Source organism: Miniopterus schreibersii, assembly GCF_964146895.1.
Source record: "Miniopterus schreibersii genome assembly, chromosome: 11".
Classification (NCBI taxonomy): domain Eukaryota; kingdom Metazoa; phylum Chordata; class Mammalia; order Chiroptera; family Miniopteridae; genus Miniopterus; species Miniopterus schreibersii.
The window spans coordinates 70683061-70700505 of record NC_138111.1 but is presented as its reverse complement, the minus strand read 5'-3'; the positions used below and the strand labels follow the sequence as shown (position 1 = coordinate 70700505).

Here is a 17445-nt window from a genome sequence, read left to right as displayed (position 1 = left end):
GGCACAGGTGAGTCACCCCGCCGCCCTGAGCCTCAGACTTCATTCCCTGAGGTGGAGCCACCTGCCGGCCACAGAACTGTGGGGCATCGGGGAGCAGGCAAGCCTCCAGACCCGCCTTGTGACCACAGGCACCTGTCCTCGCTGACCAGGCCGGGCCCTCCTCCAGGGCACCCCGGGAAGCTCCACACTGTTCCTTAGCCAAGGGGTCCCCAAGGTGCTGGGAGCCTGGTCGCCTGCCCACCGTGCTCTCCGAATCCTGCCACAGGGCTTTCTCCACATGACCTCGGACAAGCAGCTTAAATGCCGTTTCCTCGTGTTACACAGGAGTAGTAACTGCCGGCCTCGGAGGTGGAATGAAGAGTAAATGAGTTAATGTTTAGAAGCCTCAGAACAGTGTCCAGATGTGGGTAGCACTGTAACCGCCCAACACCCGGGTCTGGCTCAGGGAGCACGGCCTCCTCGAGGCGGAGTGGCGGGCGGCTGAGGTGCGGCAGGCTGGTGCTGGCTCCCCCTGCACGCTTTGGCTTTGCTTCCAGAGCCAGTGAACGTGAGGCTGGGGTTGAGCGCCTTGTTCTGGAATGGGGGTGCCTGCTGGGTCCCTAAGGTGGTTTCAGGATCATGGAATCACTTCCCCTTTGATGTCCCTGATGCACCCCAATTTCATTAGTGACTTTGGGACTTTATCAAATAATTATTTTTAATGCTGCTTTTCTTAGAGGGATGTAGAGTCCTCTGGTCTTTTGGAGACTCCAGTCTGAGTACATGCAGGCAAAGCGGTTCGCTCTCCTTTCTAGAGGAGCTGGGAAGGGTGTGCTGCCCGCGGAGGCCGCCTTCGCTTGCATCGGGCCTCCTAACATGTCTCGTCTCTTAGACCATCAGTGCTACAACGGCTCGGGCACGGATTACAGGGGGACAGCGAGCACCACTAAGTCGGGGCACCAGTGCCAGCCGTGGGCCCTGCAGCACCCCCACAGCCACCACCTGACCAGCGCAGACTTCCCTGAGCTCGGAGGGGGGCACGCCTACTGCCGGAACCCCGGGGGGCAGATGGAAGGCCCCTGGTGCTTCACAAAGAATAAACACGTGCCCATGGAGCTGTGCGACGTGCCCTCCTGTAGTGAGTGCCCCCCCCCCGCTCTCTCTCTCTCTCTCTCTCTCTCTCTAAGTGGTGGCTGCTGAAGGCAGTTGGTGGTGACGTGGACCGGGAGGCTGTTGGCTTGGGTGCCACCCATCCCACCATCATGACATTTATTTTAAATAAAACTATTGCTGGTTATAAAAGTAATATCTTGTCATTATACGACATTTTAAATTATAGAAAAGTGCAAATCACCCCTAATTGCCTCATTCTGTTTGCATTCTGCCAGCCCTTTTCCTGTGCCTGGTCCTGGGATATTCAGTTTGCATCTTGCTTCTCCGTTAACATTGTCACCTGACATTCCCAGTGTTAATCCACGTGCCCCATCACGGCGACGGCAGCTCCGCCTGTGCCTCCGCCCGCCTGCCACTCGGCTCAGCTTCCCCACGTGCACTCGGCAGAGGGAGGGAAAATAGAGCTTAAGTCTCTCACCACTGTCCCTGCAATTTCTCTATTAAATTATGACTGGAAGGGCTTGTCGGGAGTGGTTGCGGACTTTACAAACATTATTATCCTTCTTCCAGTATGTACGTCCCACCAGCTGCCGTCGCCGCCGGCCTGAGACTGGGCTGCCTTGCGAGCCTCCGTCTCGGCGCCTGGGGTGGGGGTTGGTGGGAAGCCCCTGGGAGAGACCGGGGGGCTGGGTGAAGCGCGGCAGGCTCACCGCCGCCTGGGCGCCCGGCAGCGGCCTGGCCCGCGGCCTCACGGCCAGCACGGGCAGGCCTGCGCCCTGTCCCCACCTCGGCGCTCCCGCTCACCCAGCCGTCCACGCACACGCTTCAAGAGCGTGTTCATTGCAGGAGTCAATTTTAAAAGTGGAAATGGCAGGAGTTAGATGATAGTATAGCTACTCTATGGAATACTACAGTGGTTTGAAAAATTTCCTGCAAGGATGGTCATGAGGTCCTGTGAAGGGAAAGAAGCAAGTTGTAGGTCATTAGCTGTATTATATCTCCCCTCCCTCCCTCCTTTCTTTTTACAAAAAAAAAAAATGAACGAAAGCGGTGTGTGTGTGTGCACTCTCTCTCTCTCTCTCTCTCACACACACACACACACACACAAGCCCTATATTTCTGGGTAAAGTTTGGGGACAATACGCACCAAACTTTTAGCAGTGATTTCCCATGACCTACAGAAATATTGAAATATAAGATGTTTTTATAATGAGCAGTTATTAGCTTTGTAGTTAAAATTAAATCAAAACATGAAGAAAAAATGTAACTTTTTTGACCTGGCAATTGCAGGAATCTTATATTGCAGAAATATTTGTACTTAGCAGAAATGCAAGGATGTTTATTTCAGAATCACTTTTAATAGCTAATAAGAAACAGACCAGCTGTTTCCCTGTAGGGGTTTGGACGATACCGTGGCTGGTGCACGGCCACCGAGGAGCCCCTAGAGCTGTCTGTCCTGTGCTACGTCTGAGGGCGATTATTCTGCCCCAGACCAGAAGCAGGGGTGCGGACGATAGGATCCTATTTAAAATGAATTCTATTCAAACTTCTGTTTTAAAAAGTATGAAGCTGCCGGTTCTGTGCGTCACAAGAGTTGACTATTGTAACTCTATGGTCCACGTAGAGTACGCACAGAACACCAGGTGGGCAGCAGCCCGTCGGCCGTGGCACAGCCCCTGGTGAGGTGGGTTGTTAGGAACAGTCACTGTCCTAACGCTACAGTTGTTAATAAGCATGTGCTCTGGTTGTGATGTTAAAAGATAACGATAAGTAAATGGTCGTACAAGTGTTTGGACGGCTCGGCTCACACCTCTGACTTGGCCTTGGCGTGGGTTCTCCCCCACCCCTCATAATGAAAACTGAGGCTGCACTGCCCCGAGGCTTCTAGAACATCTGCCTCCAGGCAGGGCCGGGAGAGTCTGTGGTGTTGCTTTATTTTATTTTGGTGCCAGGAGGCCAGGCTGGGTTTGGGACAGTGTTGTTTTTTACTGAGGCGGCAATAGTGTTCATTTTCAGAAGTGAATTCGGTCTTTCAGAGACCGTGTTACCAGAAATCACTTGTCACCTTTCAGATGGAGAGCTCGTTACCCCCTAGTCCCGTGTGCTTTTCACAGGGTGAGGGAGAAAGCTGCTGGGGTGGGGAAGCGCCCTTTCTGCTCCCGGAGCCCCAGCTCTGCTCGGGGCCAGCACTGCTGCCCGGGGCCACGGCGCCTGCCGGTCCTGTGGGGAGACAGCGCGCCCGGCCGCAGGCCTCCCTCTGTGCGCCCCTCGCCCACCGCCTTCCAGGTGCTGGTCCCCGGCTGCCTGCTCTGCAGGCCCTCACCGCGCTTCAAATCAAATGCTCCTGTGGTCATTATCCTAAAAGAATATGTTAACATACAAAATTGTGGACGGCCCTAAAATATGGCATGAAGAACAGGGTCGTTTCTGACCCCAGCACCTAGTTTCCCTCTCCGAGGACAAGGGCCAACGTGCTTCATCAGGGGCCGCAGAGGTGAAACCCGGCGGTGCGGGCGAGCGCCGCCCTCGGAGCCCACTGCTCTGCACTGTGGTCGGCCCCGGGCAGCTCTGGGGGCTCACGGGCCCACCGCGGGGCAGGGCGCGTCTGTGTGCGGGCCCCTCTTCGCAGGTGGGGTGCGCCGCTGGCCGAGTGCCCAGGTGTGCTTGAGTACCGTGGGCGGGGCGGGAGGCGGTGTTTCTGGAGCTCACAGGGGCCTTGCTGTCCACAGGCCCCCGAGATGGCAGCAGGATGGGGATCCTGTACATCCTGGTGCCGAGCATCGCCATCCCCCTGGTCATCGCCTGCCTCTTCTTCCTCGTGTGCGTGTGCCGCAACAGGCAGAAGGCCTCGGCCTCCGCGCCCCCGCGCCGGCAGCTGGTGGCGTCGCCCAGCCAGGACGTGGAGATGCCCCTCATCGGCCAGCACAAGCAGGTCTCCCCGCTTCCCCTCCGCCTGCCACAGGCACACACACAACTCTCTTAAACTGTCTTTCGTTCATTGTTTCTCCTCTGAGACGTGTCAGCACGTTTGTGTCCTCGGAAAATACTTGGTAGGATGTTAGAGTTCAGCATCCCAGGGGTGGGACCCCCGCTGAGCCCCCCTCGCTCTGTGATGCTTCAGCTCTGGGGGCCGGGGGGCGGCAGGCCAGTAAAGGGCTCGCTGGTCCCCACCACCTGAGGTTCAGTATGGCATTTTTAAGGGGTTGGGCCTGTTTTCAGCTCAATTTGAGGTGTGGTTGGTTTTGCTTTGTTGTGATTTTCAGGGACGGATAGAGCAAACAGTCTTGTAGAGGAAGTGGGGGGCAGCCCCCCACCCTAGGGCTTGTCAGGATGGTGAGAACACAGAGAACGTCTGTCACAGCCGCTCAGCGCGTGAAGGGGCGTTCACCTCACAAGCTCTTGGCCGAGAGTCACTCGCTTGTGGGCCGTGAAGGGGAAGAGTGGACACCTTCAGCTCTGTCTATGGGAGTCACTCAGTGTTCGGGGGTAGGCGTGGGGTGGCTGGACCGCAAGGGGACACAGAGCCCCCTGGGGTCAGGGAAGCTCCCGGAAGCATGGGGGCTGGACACACAGACGGGGGGTGAGAACCAGGGAAGCTGAGCTCTGCAGTTCGCACCGATTTCACCCATGTGGTTCTTCCATCAAAGACCATGTAATCGAGAATCTAATTAAGAGGAGGCAGCGAGAAGGCCAGTGAGGGGCAACAGAACAGCTGGCCTGGGCTCGGAAAGTGAGAGCAGTCATGGGGTGCACAGCCTGGGTTCTAGAGAGGTAGCCGTGGGCCTCCCTGTGCTGAGCGCTGGTGGCTGGACCTCCTTGGGAACACACTGGGGAGAGGACAGGCGCTGGGCTGGGGGCACAGCTGGCGCTCGGCTGGGCTGGTGTGTGTGAGTAGGTGTGCGCGCACTCTGCCGTGGGGCCCAGCTGTACTTGGACATAATTTGCCACCTGGTTAGGACCCGTTGAAGGGTTCAGGAAGCTCGTGATGAGAGGGTGCGGTTGAAAGCAGAGCGCAGTGTGGGGGCAGGCCTTGCGGGACCGGCAGGCCAGCGGGTCCTCTGCCGGCCAAGGGCAGCAGAGCCGTCCCCCCCCAGAGCCCGCAGCGCTCCCCGGTCTTTCTTCCCGAGCGGTAGCGGCAGGAATGTTTCACCGGGCCTTTCTTCTTGGCAGGCCAAGCTCAAGGAGATCAGCCTGTCCACGGTGAGGTTCATGGAGGAGCTCGGGGAGGACCGCTTCGGGAAGGTCTACAAAGGCCACCTGTTCGGCCCTGCCCCGGGGGAGCCGACCCAGGCCGTGGCCATCAAAACGCTGAAGGACAAAGCCGAGGGTCCCCTCCGGGAGGAGTTCCGGCACGAGGCCCTGCTGCGGGCGCGTCTGCAGCACCCCAACATCGTCTGCCTGCTGGGCGTGGTGACCAAGGACCAGCCCCTCAGCATGGTCTTCGGCTACTGCTCACACGGAGACCTGCACGAGTTCCTCGTGACCCGCTCGCCGCACTCTGACGTGGGCAGCACGGACGATGGCCGGACTGTGAGGTCGGCCCTGGAGCCCCCCGACTTCGTGCACGTGGCGGCGCAGATTGCCTCGGGCATGGAGTATCTGTCCAGCCACCATGTGGTCCACAAGGACCTGGCCACCCGCAACGTGCTCGTGTACGACAAGCTGAGCGTGAAGATCTCTGACCTGGGGCTGTTCCGCGAAGTGTACTCGGCCGACTACTACAAGCTGACGGGGAGCTCGCTGCTGCCCATCCGCTGGATGTCCCCCGAGGCCATCGCCTACGGCAAGTTCTCCGTGGACTCGGACATCTGGTCCTACGGCGTGGTCCTCTGGGAGGTGTTCAGCTACGGCCTGCAGCCCTACTGCGGGCACTCCAACCAGGACGTGGTGGAGCTGGTGCGCAGCCGGCAGGTGCTGCCCTGCCCCGAGGACTGCCCGGCCTGGGTGTACGCCCTGATGCTCGAGTGCTGGCATGAGGCCCCCGGCCGCCGGCCCCGCTTCAAGGAGATCCACGGCCGGCTCCGGGCCTGGGGCGCCCCATCTGCCTACACCAGCTCTGCCCAGACCTCGGGGGCCAGCAACGCCACGCAGACCAGCTCCCTGAGCACCAGCCCTGTCAGCAACGTCAGCAATGCCCGCTACGGGGGCCCCAAGCCCAAGGCCCAGCCTTTCCCGCAGCCACAGTTCATCCCTATGAAGGGCCAGATCCGACCCCTGGTGCCCCCCCCGCAGCTCTACATCCCTGTCAACGGTTACCAGCCCGTGCCTGCCTACGGGGCCTACCTGCCCAACTTTTACCCTGTCCAGATTCCCATGCAGATGGCCCCGCAGCAGGTGCCTGCCCAGATGGCGCCCAAGCCCGGCTCCCACCACAGCGGCAGTGGCTCCACCAGCACGGGGTATGTCACCACTGCACCCTCCAGCACGTCGGTGGCAGACAGGGCGGCCCTGCTGTCGGAGGGCACCGAGGATGCGCCGAACGCCCCTGAGGATGCGGCCCAGAGTCCCGTGCAGGAAGCCGAGGAGGAGGAGGAGGGCTCCGTCCCAGAGACTGAGCTGCTGGGGGACAATGACACTCTGCAGATGGAAGAAGCCGACGCACAGCTGGAAGCCTGAGGGGTTCGGGGCTGAGGGCGCTCGGGGGAGACTTAGAGATGAGCCCCAGGCACTCGGGGGCTGGCCGGCTGCCTGACCACATGAAGCCTCGCTCCTCAGCCGTCCTTGCCGTTGGTCTTTAAGCCAGTGGTGCCTGATGAACGGTGACCCCAACGTCGCCTGCATTTTCCTGGAGGAGGCTGGGTAGTGAGCATTGCCTGTGCTTCGAAGGAAAGTGGGCGGTGTCTTCCCACCATGTTGCATGTGGATCCAATATTGCAAAACATTGGGACGGCAGGCCTGCGCCAGGCAGCAGGGTGGACGTGGCTGCTCGATTCCAGCGCCTGGCTGCTGGTTGCAGATCAAGGAGCTGCCAGCAAAGATTAGCGAGAGCAGGACGCTGCCACCTGCCAGGGCCTGGTGAGAAGGGGGCTTCTGAAATGGGAGTCCCATTTTAAAACAAAATGTGCCTTAAAAGAACCAACACGATTTTGTGAAATGATTTTAATCATCCTGCATGTGTGTTTTGCCCACTTTCCTGGCATCCGAGGGAAAGTGCTCCTGGGCTTGGAATGTTACAAAGGAAGCGATATTGTACAGAGCACAGTATTGTTTGTTTTCTTGGAATCATGTACAGACCTTAAATGTAATTTATGTGGTTTTTATATGCGATTTTCATTGAAGTATTTTGAGCTTAAAGTAATGACTTAGTAATTTAACTGTTTACCTTACCCACCTGGGATGCCGCCTGATTGTACGTTGGTTGCTGTGTTTGTACCGAGGTAAGAGAGGTCCGTTCATTTCAGAGCTCCCGTGAGGAGGTCAGGGGCACACCATGCGGACACGGGACAGCTACACGTGGGACTCCCACACTGTGTATCCAGTGAAGCCCAGCCACGCGGGCTCAGCTCTCCACTGGCTGTGAGGATGTCAGGCGTCGGTGGTGCGGGCGAGGGAGATGCCCCCCAGTGCCTGTCTGCTGAGCCCTTTGCAGCCTTGGGGGCTGGCCCAGGACCGTGACTTCATGTGAATGTGGATGTTCGTTGTAAATAAATGATGGAAACAAGCTCCATTGCTTTCTCTGTTAAGGTCTCTGGTGAATTAATTGCTGATGACGTGAAGTAGGTCTTTGGTTTTAAACCTCTCCCCTCCTGAGGCCCCAGGACCCCTTTTTAGACCTGGAGCCTGGTCCTAACCAGGGCCCTGAAGCAGTGCTGGGGGGAGGCCATGAGGGGAACGGGTCTCCTTCACCCCCTGCCTGCACCCCCTGCGGTGGGGCCAGCTGAGCCACAGTACACCTGGGCCAGGGTCCCCTGGGGGGGTAGAGGAGGGGCACCGTGGCAGCCACACCTGGGTGAGGCCTGGGGAAGCTTCTGCCCAGGGCCCGGCCCTGCCCCAACGTGGCCTGGGGCCTTTCCGTGGTCACTGAAGTGGGTCCACAACCCGGGGTCTAGGTGGACTCTGGAGGGATTTGCTTTCCACAGTTGGGCAGTTCCTGCCCTGCTCCCAGGCCGACTGGGTGGGGCCAAAGAAGTGCATTTCTAACAGGTGCCCAGAGGGTGCTGATGCTGTGGTCAGGGGGCCCGCTGACACTCACTGAGCACAGCATCCCTTGGTCCAGCAGTCCAGCATCGGACCATGCTGATGCAGGTGTATCCTGCACGCCTGCCCACTGCTTTAGTTAGCACCATGCTGCTCGGGACGGAGCCCCCCCCACGGGATGAAATGAAGTGTCCGAGTGCCCTCAGACCAGGCCTGACCCTCCCCTACCAGGAGGGAAATGAGGCGATGGGGTGAGGACTGGGAGCCCCAGCCCTGCCTGGCAGGTGAGCCCAACTGTGTGTGGGGGGGCGCAAGGTTCAATGCAGCTACTACTCATTTCCACTCACCTGAACGAGGAACTTCTCTGTAAAGTCCGCCTGGTGGATTAACTGTTCAGTTGAGACCTGAGATTAAGAAATGGGAAGCAGCCCTTGGGCACTCGCTGCGAGCAGTCAGGGAGGCCACCCCGCCCCAGGCAGACAGCAGAGCAGGCGGGGACGACTGCAGGACGGTGTTGGGAGGGTGGCTGGTGAGCAGGGGAAGATTAATGTGGGGATTTTTGTTTTTTTGGCTCAATATAGCATTTGTTTGCTACCACTCACTCTAATTGCAAAATCTCGATGCAGCTTGAGGGAAGTGGAGCTTTTAAAATTGGTGCAATTGAACAAAAGTAACTAACGAGTTGGGAAGTTGCAGAGCAGATGTGCTGAGTGGTGACCCGGGGCCCTCGCCCTGCGGCCCAGTAGCAGGCCCGTCCCTGTCCCTCCGCGAGACGGCGGTTTCCAGGCTGCTGAGCAGCTCACTCCAGTTGTGGTTTAATGCAGCCGGGTGAGGCCACAGCCCCGCGCCTGCCTCACGTTCCCCGGCGGACAGCACCGGGAGCAATGGCTGACCCCGGGCTAATTTTAGGGTTTTGACTAAACACTACAGTATATACAGCTTCCCACTGAATCAGGAAAAACCTCTTGGCCCTCTCAGCAGGGAACCACCCTGGACTCACGTCCACGTGTTAGCTGTTCGCGTTAGCTGCTCCCGGACAGTGTGCTTCTACAGCCACGTTGGAAACGGTGCACAGACGCTGGTTGTGTGAGTTTCTTGTGGGAACATTTGAAATCTTAATTTGAGATGAACTTTTAAGAAGGTTGTGTCAATGCCCAGCTGGTGTGGCTCAACGGTTGAGATCCAGGCGATCGTGGTTTGATTCCCGGTCAGGGCACAGGCCCGGGTTGTGGGCTCGATCCCCAGTCGGGGGCGTGCAGGAGGCAGCCGATCAGTGACTCTCATCATTGATGTTTCTCTCTCTCCCTTCCTCTCTCTGAAATCAATAAAGATATATATATTTTAAAAGGCTGTGTCGAGGCAAATGTCCTTCCCTGTGGCCTCCCAGGTCAGTCCTCCGTCCCCCACCCACTTTGCTGCCCTGTCCTGCAGTCCCGTGTGGGGGAGACTGTTTCTCGCTGGTACTGAGCGCTCAGTATCGGCTCTTGGAAGAGCAGGGCTGTGTTCAGGAGAAAGGCTGGGTTGAGGCTGCTGACACGGCCCAGAGGACGCGAGCCCTGGCAGGCGAGCGCGTTGATGGTGCCGGGTCCCACCACTGTGCCGCTCCGTGTGCCAGGTTACTGAATAGCCAGCACGTCCACCCTGCAGTTCAAAGCCGTGGCGGGAGGTCCCTCTGCCGCCTCTGCTCACGTCCCGCTCCCTCCGAGCGCGACTGTTTGGGAGTTGACGGGCCTTCCTGGTGTATTCCTGCACGTAAGTAAACACGCCCACCCACACTCATGTCACCTCATTCCGCCTGCGTGGAAGCTACAGACGGTTCCTGCCCAGCTTGTTCATGGCGTCCTGCACCTTGGGGATCTTTTTCAGTGGGTGGAGCTTGCCTTCAGGAGGAATCCCTGGGTGGCTCTGTGGTGAGTGAGGGCAGGTAAGGTGGCAGGTAGTGCCCCCAGCCCCACCGCCACGGGCTCTGCTGTGTGCCCTGCAGTGATGCGTCGAAGGGCCACTGTCCCTGAGACCCCGGCCAGGCAGTGCCGGGCAGGCGCAGGAGGGAGGAAGCTGTGCGTGGAGGGGACTAGGAACCCTCGGCTCAGCTCCAATGCATGTTTTTTAAAAGAGGGCAAGTCAACATGTTAACTCGTTAGTATTGTTTTTTCACAATTTGTCCTGTTCACTCACTTTCCCAGTCTGAAGTGTTAATCGTGGATTTAGTAGCACTGGCGGGTTTAATCGTGGATTTAGTAGCACTGGCGGGTTTAATCGTGGATTTAGTAGCACTGGCGGGTTTAATCGTGGGATTTAGTAGCACTGGCGGGTTTAATCGTGGATTTAGTAGCACTGGCGGGTTTAATCGTGGATTTAGTAGCACTGGCGGGTTTAATGGTGGGGGAAATGCTCTGTCCCAGATGCAGACAGACAGTACTGCTCATCGGGCCACAGCATCACAGTGAGCTTCTCTCCAGACTGAAGTTGTTCTCCCAGGAGAAGTTGTTGGAAACCTGGCGACGGAGGCTGGTGCAGCCTGCTGGGTGTCCGCAGGGGTCCGGCAGGAGCAGCAGACCCTCCACCAGGCCCAGGCGCAGCAGGGAGCCCCGGGCAGCAGTGGGCCAGTTAAGTCACCAAATGTGCCTCTGAAAATTCCCACGACCGAGAATCATCCTAAAAAGTTTGTCTGCAAACTTTCCTGGTTGCCAGGGGTGGCCTTTCAGCCTCTAACTGGAAACTCAAACCTGCCAGCAAAGCCTTCACTGGACAGTTCGCTTATGAAAGAGAAGGGCACAGACCTGGGAGATCCCTCTCGCTGCTGAAAGCGATGCATCCCTCAGCGGTGTGAATTCCAGGCCTCGGGGTTGACGGTTGCAGGATCATGGAGAAAGAAGAAAGAAACCGGTGGTGAGCATCGATTTCTATGCGGACAAGAAGCCCGTCTTACCCCATGTGGTCAGCTGTGCAGGCAGGAACCTGGCGTCCTCCAGGCAGAGTGGGAGCCGCTGGCACGGGCGCTGGGTGCTGGGCGCTGGGTACTGGGCGCTGGTCCCAGCCTCCTCAGTCCCTGGGTCTCCAACCACACGTGATGCAACTCTGCGAAAAGCCACTAGAAGCCACGAGAAGATGAATTCTAATTAATTCACTAAGACCCTTATGTACTTCTTTCCTGAAAAATAATTTTAGTTCACAGCCAGAAAAAGGGCAGGACAGCTGCTTCAAGCACCAATTTAACAAGGCGGGCGGGGGGGGGGGCGGCATAAATAATATAAATAATATAAATAATATAAGTAATGTAAATATAAATAATATAAATATAAATCAACAGAAAAGCATGTGTCCCAAGTGCCCCTTGAGTGAGCACCACAGGTGGTAGGTTGGACCCCACTGCAAAGGTGGTTCACGGGGTTGGGGCAATAAAGCCTTCAGGGCAGGGTTGTCCCTCTTTTATTCACTGCTGTGTCCCCAGCATAGAGTATGTGGGGGCTGGGGTGACCTCTAGGCTGGGGCTCTTCTGGGCAGGGTTTAAGTGAGGACCCAGGACAGAATCACTGGAGACAGCAGGGTGAAGATGAGGCCCCTCCCCTGTGACGCCCAGTGTGGTCATCCGGAAGGTGCTGAAACACTTCTCTGCTCAGACAAGTGTCTGGACCAGCGGCATGAGGGCCCAGACGCTTACCTCACACTTTGTAAGAAGTCACTTCAGGATGTGTTCCAGAAAACTGGGGGAGAGAGTCAAGAGAAAGGATGAGGCGGGATCCAGGAGAAGCAGCAAGAAGATTTCCTAAAATTCCTTTCCCAAATTTCCTAGCTCAAGGTCTCCCTCCCCACCCCCCTATTCCTTCCTCCCCCTCCCATCTGCCTTGAGCCTCTAAGAGCCCCCCCCACACACACACGTTCACACCATCATGGCGAATCTCATCATGGTAAGTGAGACTCTCCCCCTCTGGAGTTTCTGAGTTCTGACCTATTTCTAAACGTTGGCTCTAGAATGTTGCAGTGAACATTCCTGGGCCCCCTCAGACCTGCCGCCATGCCTGGCATGTGGACACACGGCCGCTGTCACTTTCTTATTAAGCCAGTGTGCTCTGTGCAGCCCCCTTTTTCTCCGTGTCCACTCTTATTTGCCCCTACAGTCATGTCTTTTCTGATACCCATTTGCTTTCCTCTAACTGACACAGTTGCCTTCTCACAATATCTGTGCCTACAGACGGAAACTGGGAGAGCAAGGCTTCACGTTCACCAGAAACCCCAGCCAGGTAAAAACCTGTCACAGGCGGGCTTCCTGGCCAGGGAGCTTGGTCATGCCTGCAGGAATTCAAATGCACAATTGCATTATTGAAAACACACTTAGGATACCTGCCACGAAATGAAAGCATTGAGATTCTCAAGGTGACCTCTCCACGCGAGGGGAAACCTCTGTATTAGCCTTCAGTCTGATTTAAAAGTAGAATGTCAGTACGTATGGGACAAAATGGGATCATGTGGACTGTGGGCATTCTGGCAGAGATGAGCCCACACACAGCCACGGCTCCCCATGCTCCTGCAGAGGCCCTCCCCAGCCTTCCCCCAGCCTTCCCCCAGGCCCCCCCCAGCCCTCCCCCAGGCCCCCCAGTCCTCCCCCAGCCGTCCCCCAGGCCCCCCCAGCCCTCCCCCAGCCTTCTCCCAGGCCCCCCCAGCCCTCCCCCAGGCCCTCCAGCCCTCCCCCAGCCCTCCCCCAGACCCCCCAGCCCTCCCCAGTCCTCCCCAGGCCCCCCAGCCCTCCTCCAGGCCCCCCCAGCCCTCCCCCAGCCTTCTCCCAGGCCCCCCCAGCCCTCCCCCAGGCCCTCCAGCCCTCCCCCAGCCCTCCCCCAGGCCCCCCAGCCCTCCCCAGTCCTCCCCAGGCCCCCCAGTCCTCCCCCAGGCCCCCCAGCCCTCCCCGGCCCTCCGCGCTCAGGGAGCAGAGTGAAGTGAAGATTGACCTCAAAGCACAAGCAAAGGGAGAGGGTCGCTGCGACTGTCAGCACAGTAGGGCTGCAGGCCGCAGTGCTCAGAGATGTTTACACACCAAGCATGACAGGTAAACGGGCAAAGCACAGCTCCCAGGGGTGAGCAGCAGAGGGACCAGGAAGCATCCCCTGGAAACTGAAGGAACGAGTCAGGAGCGAGCGCGACGAGCTGGGGGCGGACCAGCGCTTTTCCTGGGCCGGCTGTGTGGCTGTGTGGCTGTGTGGGTCTCCGCCGTCCCAGCGATCAGTCTCCTAGTTGACAGCAAAGCAGCCTTGATAACCCCGAGGAGGCCTGTCACGGGCTCTCCTCCACCATCCCTGGCAGTAAAGGGGAGTAAGGAGTGTCTTCCTTGATTCCCACCTAGTGAGGACATCAGACTCACCGGGGCCTGGGCTGCCACTGTCCCCGGTGACTGTCCCACTGCGTGTGACCTGCCACGCCCCCGCTGCACCGGTTCACTGCCCACGTCAGAGAAGGAGGGAAGTTTTGCAGCAACTATGCCCAGGAAAGGTTTCTCTCTCTCTTTCACACGTTGGCGACTGTAAGAGCTTGTGACTGTCAGCTACAGCGGGTGGGACTCGGCTGCCCTCGTCTTGGTTTTCTGTTCAACCCAACTGGGACCCTTGAGAAAGCTTTTCACAGTCAACAGGTCACTGGTAGAGGGCGACTTGGAACCTGAAGTGCAGGCCCAAGCCCAGGGAAGCCTGGCGCCCCCACGCGCCGAAGGAAGGATGGCTCTCAGGAGCCCAGAAAGCATCGCCTACTGGCATCTACATCCCCCTGCCACCTGTAGGTGCCACTCACCTCTTTGGGAACAAAAATGAATAGATGTGTTTCATGTGTTGGTTGTTTTTTACACCAGTGGCTCAGAGCCACCTGGATAAAATGCTCACAGAACACACATCAGGTCCTTTAATTTCCTCTCTCTTGTGGAGAAATTAAACTACATTGAGGTTAAATAAGACGTTTCTTTAAAATTTTTTCTTTCTTTCTTTCCTTTCCCGCTAGGTATAGTCTGACCCTGGATCCAAGATTCATATCTATACCATTTTCACCAGGAAGCTGATGAAATCGGTGAGACGGATGCGTTTCTAAGACAGAAACCTCTGGGGCTGCATCATCTGCCCCGCTCTCACCGGAACCGCAGGGAGGCGGTTCTGCTCCCACTCACGCGGGGAACAGAGACCAGAGGAGTCTTGCGGCTCACGCTAGTTAGGTAGGAAGAGGGCGTCTGACCTGGGCCGTGACGCGCCTTGGGCGTGGGAGCAGGCGTGCAGCGCCGGCCCAGGAGCACTTGGGGTGACATCTGAGTGCTGGAGGCCCCTGGCCCTTCGCATCACCACGAGGTGCCTTGGGAGCAGGAGGGAGAGGGCCTGTCTGAGGCTGAGCCACGCTGGGGGCACCAGGACTCACCTTGGAGCCTGAGGGTGGGGCGTGGGGTGTTGGTGCAGCACCAGGTGTGAGGTGAGGCACGGGGACTTCTCCTGAGGTGACCGCGCCCTCCTCTCCCTGACGTCTCAGTGGCCAGAGCAGCCCAGCCTGGGCTCCCCTGTTGCTGCTTCTATGCCCTTCCTCGTCTCACTGTCCCAAGTGTACTTTTGCTGCCATCACGGACCCAAAACCCTTGGCCTCAGTGCTGTGTAGCCCTTCCCTTTGGATACCCATCCCCTTTTAATAAATTCAGTTTTTCTTTATTCACCATCCGAGGTGGCTATTTAGCTGCTCGCACCACTGACCTTAACCTTTCAGAAGGTTGTTGAAAATCTTAGGAAAAATTCTCCCAAGTATCAAAAACACTAGGTATTTAAAATTAATACCTATTCTCTCCTCATTAAAAAGAAAAATCTTATTTTTAAAATGCTCGGATTTAAATCTAGTTTTAAAAGTTTAACTGCTCCAATTTTTAGAGCTGTCCCTGAGAGAATGGTCTTGAACAGCGAGCTGCCTGAGCGGGAAGCAATCGCAGGGCACCACTTGCTGGAGAATCAGTTAACGTTTGTACTTTCTGTTTCCCTGCAGGAGTGGAGGCAAACCCGGGAGGCAGCAGGCCCTGCCCTGCACCGTGGGTCCCAGGACGGGCTTCCTGCTGGGTTCAGGAACATGCCCTGAGGGTCCTCCTGATGCTGGGTGGCCAGTGGACAGGCCACCGGGCTGCAGGACACATTCCTGCCGGGGGCTCACATGGTTGGGACATTGCCACCTGCCGGAGGGCAGAATTTAGACAAGGCTGTGTGCTGTCAGGCCTGGTGGCCGGTCAGAGAGGGACTTTCAGATCCTGCTGGTGTCACAGTCACTTCAGAAGATGATTTTGCAGTTTCTTATTGAGTTTAACGTATACCTACCATGTCGACCAGAAATTTTGCCCCTAGGTACTCGCCCAGGAGAAATGAAAATATACATCTTTCCAGAGTTGTGCAGAAGTGTTCATTGTGGCTTTATTTCTAGTGTCCAGATGTGGAAAAGCACCTGTTTTCCACATTGGTAGCTGTCCCCTCAGCATCCATTCCTCATTCTCCTTCCCAATATCCTTGAGTTTCAGTTTGGGAATCCACGTGGGTCTGGAGATGCTCGAGTAGAGCAGCTGACCTGGGCTAAGTTCACGGATGGGCATGTGTCCTAAGCCAGACCAACCAGCATAAGGGCTGGCCAGAGCTGCTGGGACAGCCTCCCTCTCACCCTTTCTGGGTGTGGTCAGCAGCACGTGGAGCCTCAGCAGCCACTGGCAAGAATTTTGGGTTTGCCATGGAAGTCACCTGAGGCTGAATAAACAGTGAAGACAGAGCTGAAGGGCCCAGAGAAGAGGCTCTTGGTGACATTGTTAAGCCCAGGTCCATCTTTTAATGTTCAGGCTCATATATCCCTCTGGATACATCCACCTGAACGGCCCACTGGCCCATCGAACTCTCACATCTTCCAAGGAAAGCGTGAGCATTTCGCCTGTGACTGGTTCTCCTCCTGGCTTCCTGTTTCAGGGAAATACCCCTGGGTGCTCAGTGCTCCAGGGTTCCTGCTTCTTGGCCCCTCTGCAGGTCTTGTTAAGTCACTCAGGTGTGTGTCTTCTGCTATGAAAGTGCCATTCTACAGTCCTGCTCCCTCCGGGCAGCCACTGTCACTCTCACCAGGATGACACCAGCAGCCTCCAAACTTGTGACCGATCTTCCTGGGTCCTCTAGTCCATTCCCCCACAGTGGTCAGATTGGGCTTCTTCAGCTGTGAATCGAGCATGTCCCCTTTCTGTTTATGGCCCTTCGCGGATTACTAGCTGTGACTGGGTGAGCTAGGTGGGATCAGAGGTTCCCCATTTCCTAGCAGGAGAGGCTGCACCTCACTGGACCCCAGATTCCGGCATTGGACAGCTGGCTTTCTCAGACAACTCCCAGGAGCAGGTTCCCCCAGGAAGAAAGTCCCCCCCATGCGTCCCACAGAGCGCCCGGCACCCTGCGCCTCCCTGAGCCAGTGGGAAGCTGAGGACCAGGCTCGTCTCACCTCTTCCAGGTCCCTAACTTGGATATTTCCATCTTCCATCTGTGCTTTACAAGAACACACGGCACCATTTAGCATCGAGAGAAAGAAACCCCACCACAGCGTCGTTTTGCTCGGGTGATGTGAACCTGACTTGCGCCAACCCTGACGTGCATGAGCAGAACTGCAGTAAAATTTTAATTTGGCTTCTCTGTGCGGCCTCTGATTACTAGCGACGGCAGCCACCTCTTCGTATTTCTTGACCATCACAGGTTTTTCTCCATGAATTGAGTCACCTTACTTTTGGCCAGTTTCTGTTGACTGGTTTTACATTTTCTAAGTGTCCTATAGGGATTTTTACATATTCTTAATAATAATCCTCTGTTGGCCAAATGAATTAAAAATATCTTTTCCAGGAGGGAAGACGGCGGCCCTGTGAGAAGCAGCAGAATCCCCCGCTCCCAGCCACGGACTTGATTTGCTCCTAAAATCCTACGGAGCCAGCTGGGAAAAACCAGAGACACATACCTGAGTGGACAGAGCGCGAGTGGGGAGCGCTGAAGACACATCACGGAGTCCGGTGTGAGAGGGGGCGAAGGAAGGGGGAGCCCCCCGAAGCCTGTGCTGGGCTCCGAGCCCCGAGGCCTGGAGGCGGCAAAGCTCCCTCCCCTCGGGAGTGTAGATGGCATCCAAAAGCGGGGATCCCACACCCGGAGCGACGAGAGGGGAAGGAGCGCCCCGCGGAGGGCAGAGGGACCCAGGGGAGTGGAGAGTCCTGGAGGG

At 57.1% G+C, this 17445-nt stretch overlaps 1 protein-coding gene across 1 annotated transcript in view; it reads left to right on the top strand.

Annotated features, from left to right (window-relative positions):
* The window catches only part of ROR2 (receptor tyrosine kinase like orphan receptor 2), a 212908-nt gene extending 205133 nt beyond the window's left edge, over positions 1-7775 (top strand). The window contains exons 7-9 of the mRNA XM_081151342.1: positions 872-1117; positions 3822-4024; positions 5263-7775. Of these exons, the coding sequence (XP_081007468.1) occupies positions 872-1117; positions 3822-4024; positions 5263-6708 (1895 nt within the window). The 3' untranslated portion in view covers positions 6709-7775. The remainder of the gene's footprint in view (positions 1-871; positions 1118-3821; positions 4025-5262) is intronic.
* The last annotated feature ends 9670 nt before the right edge of the window (positions 7776-17445 follow it).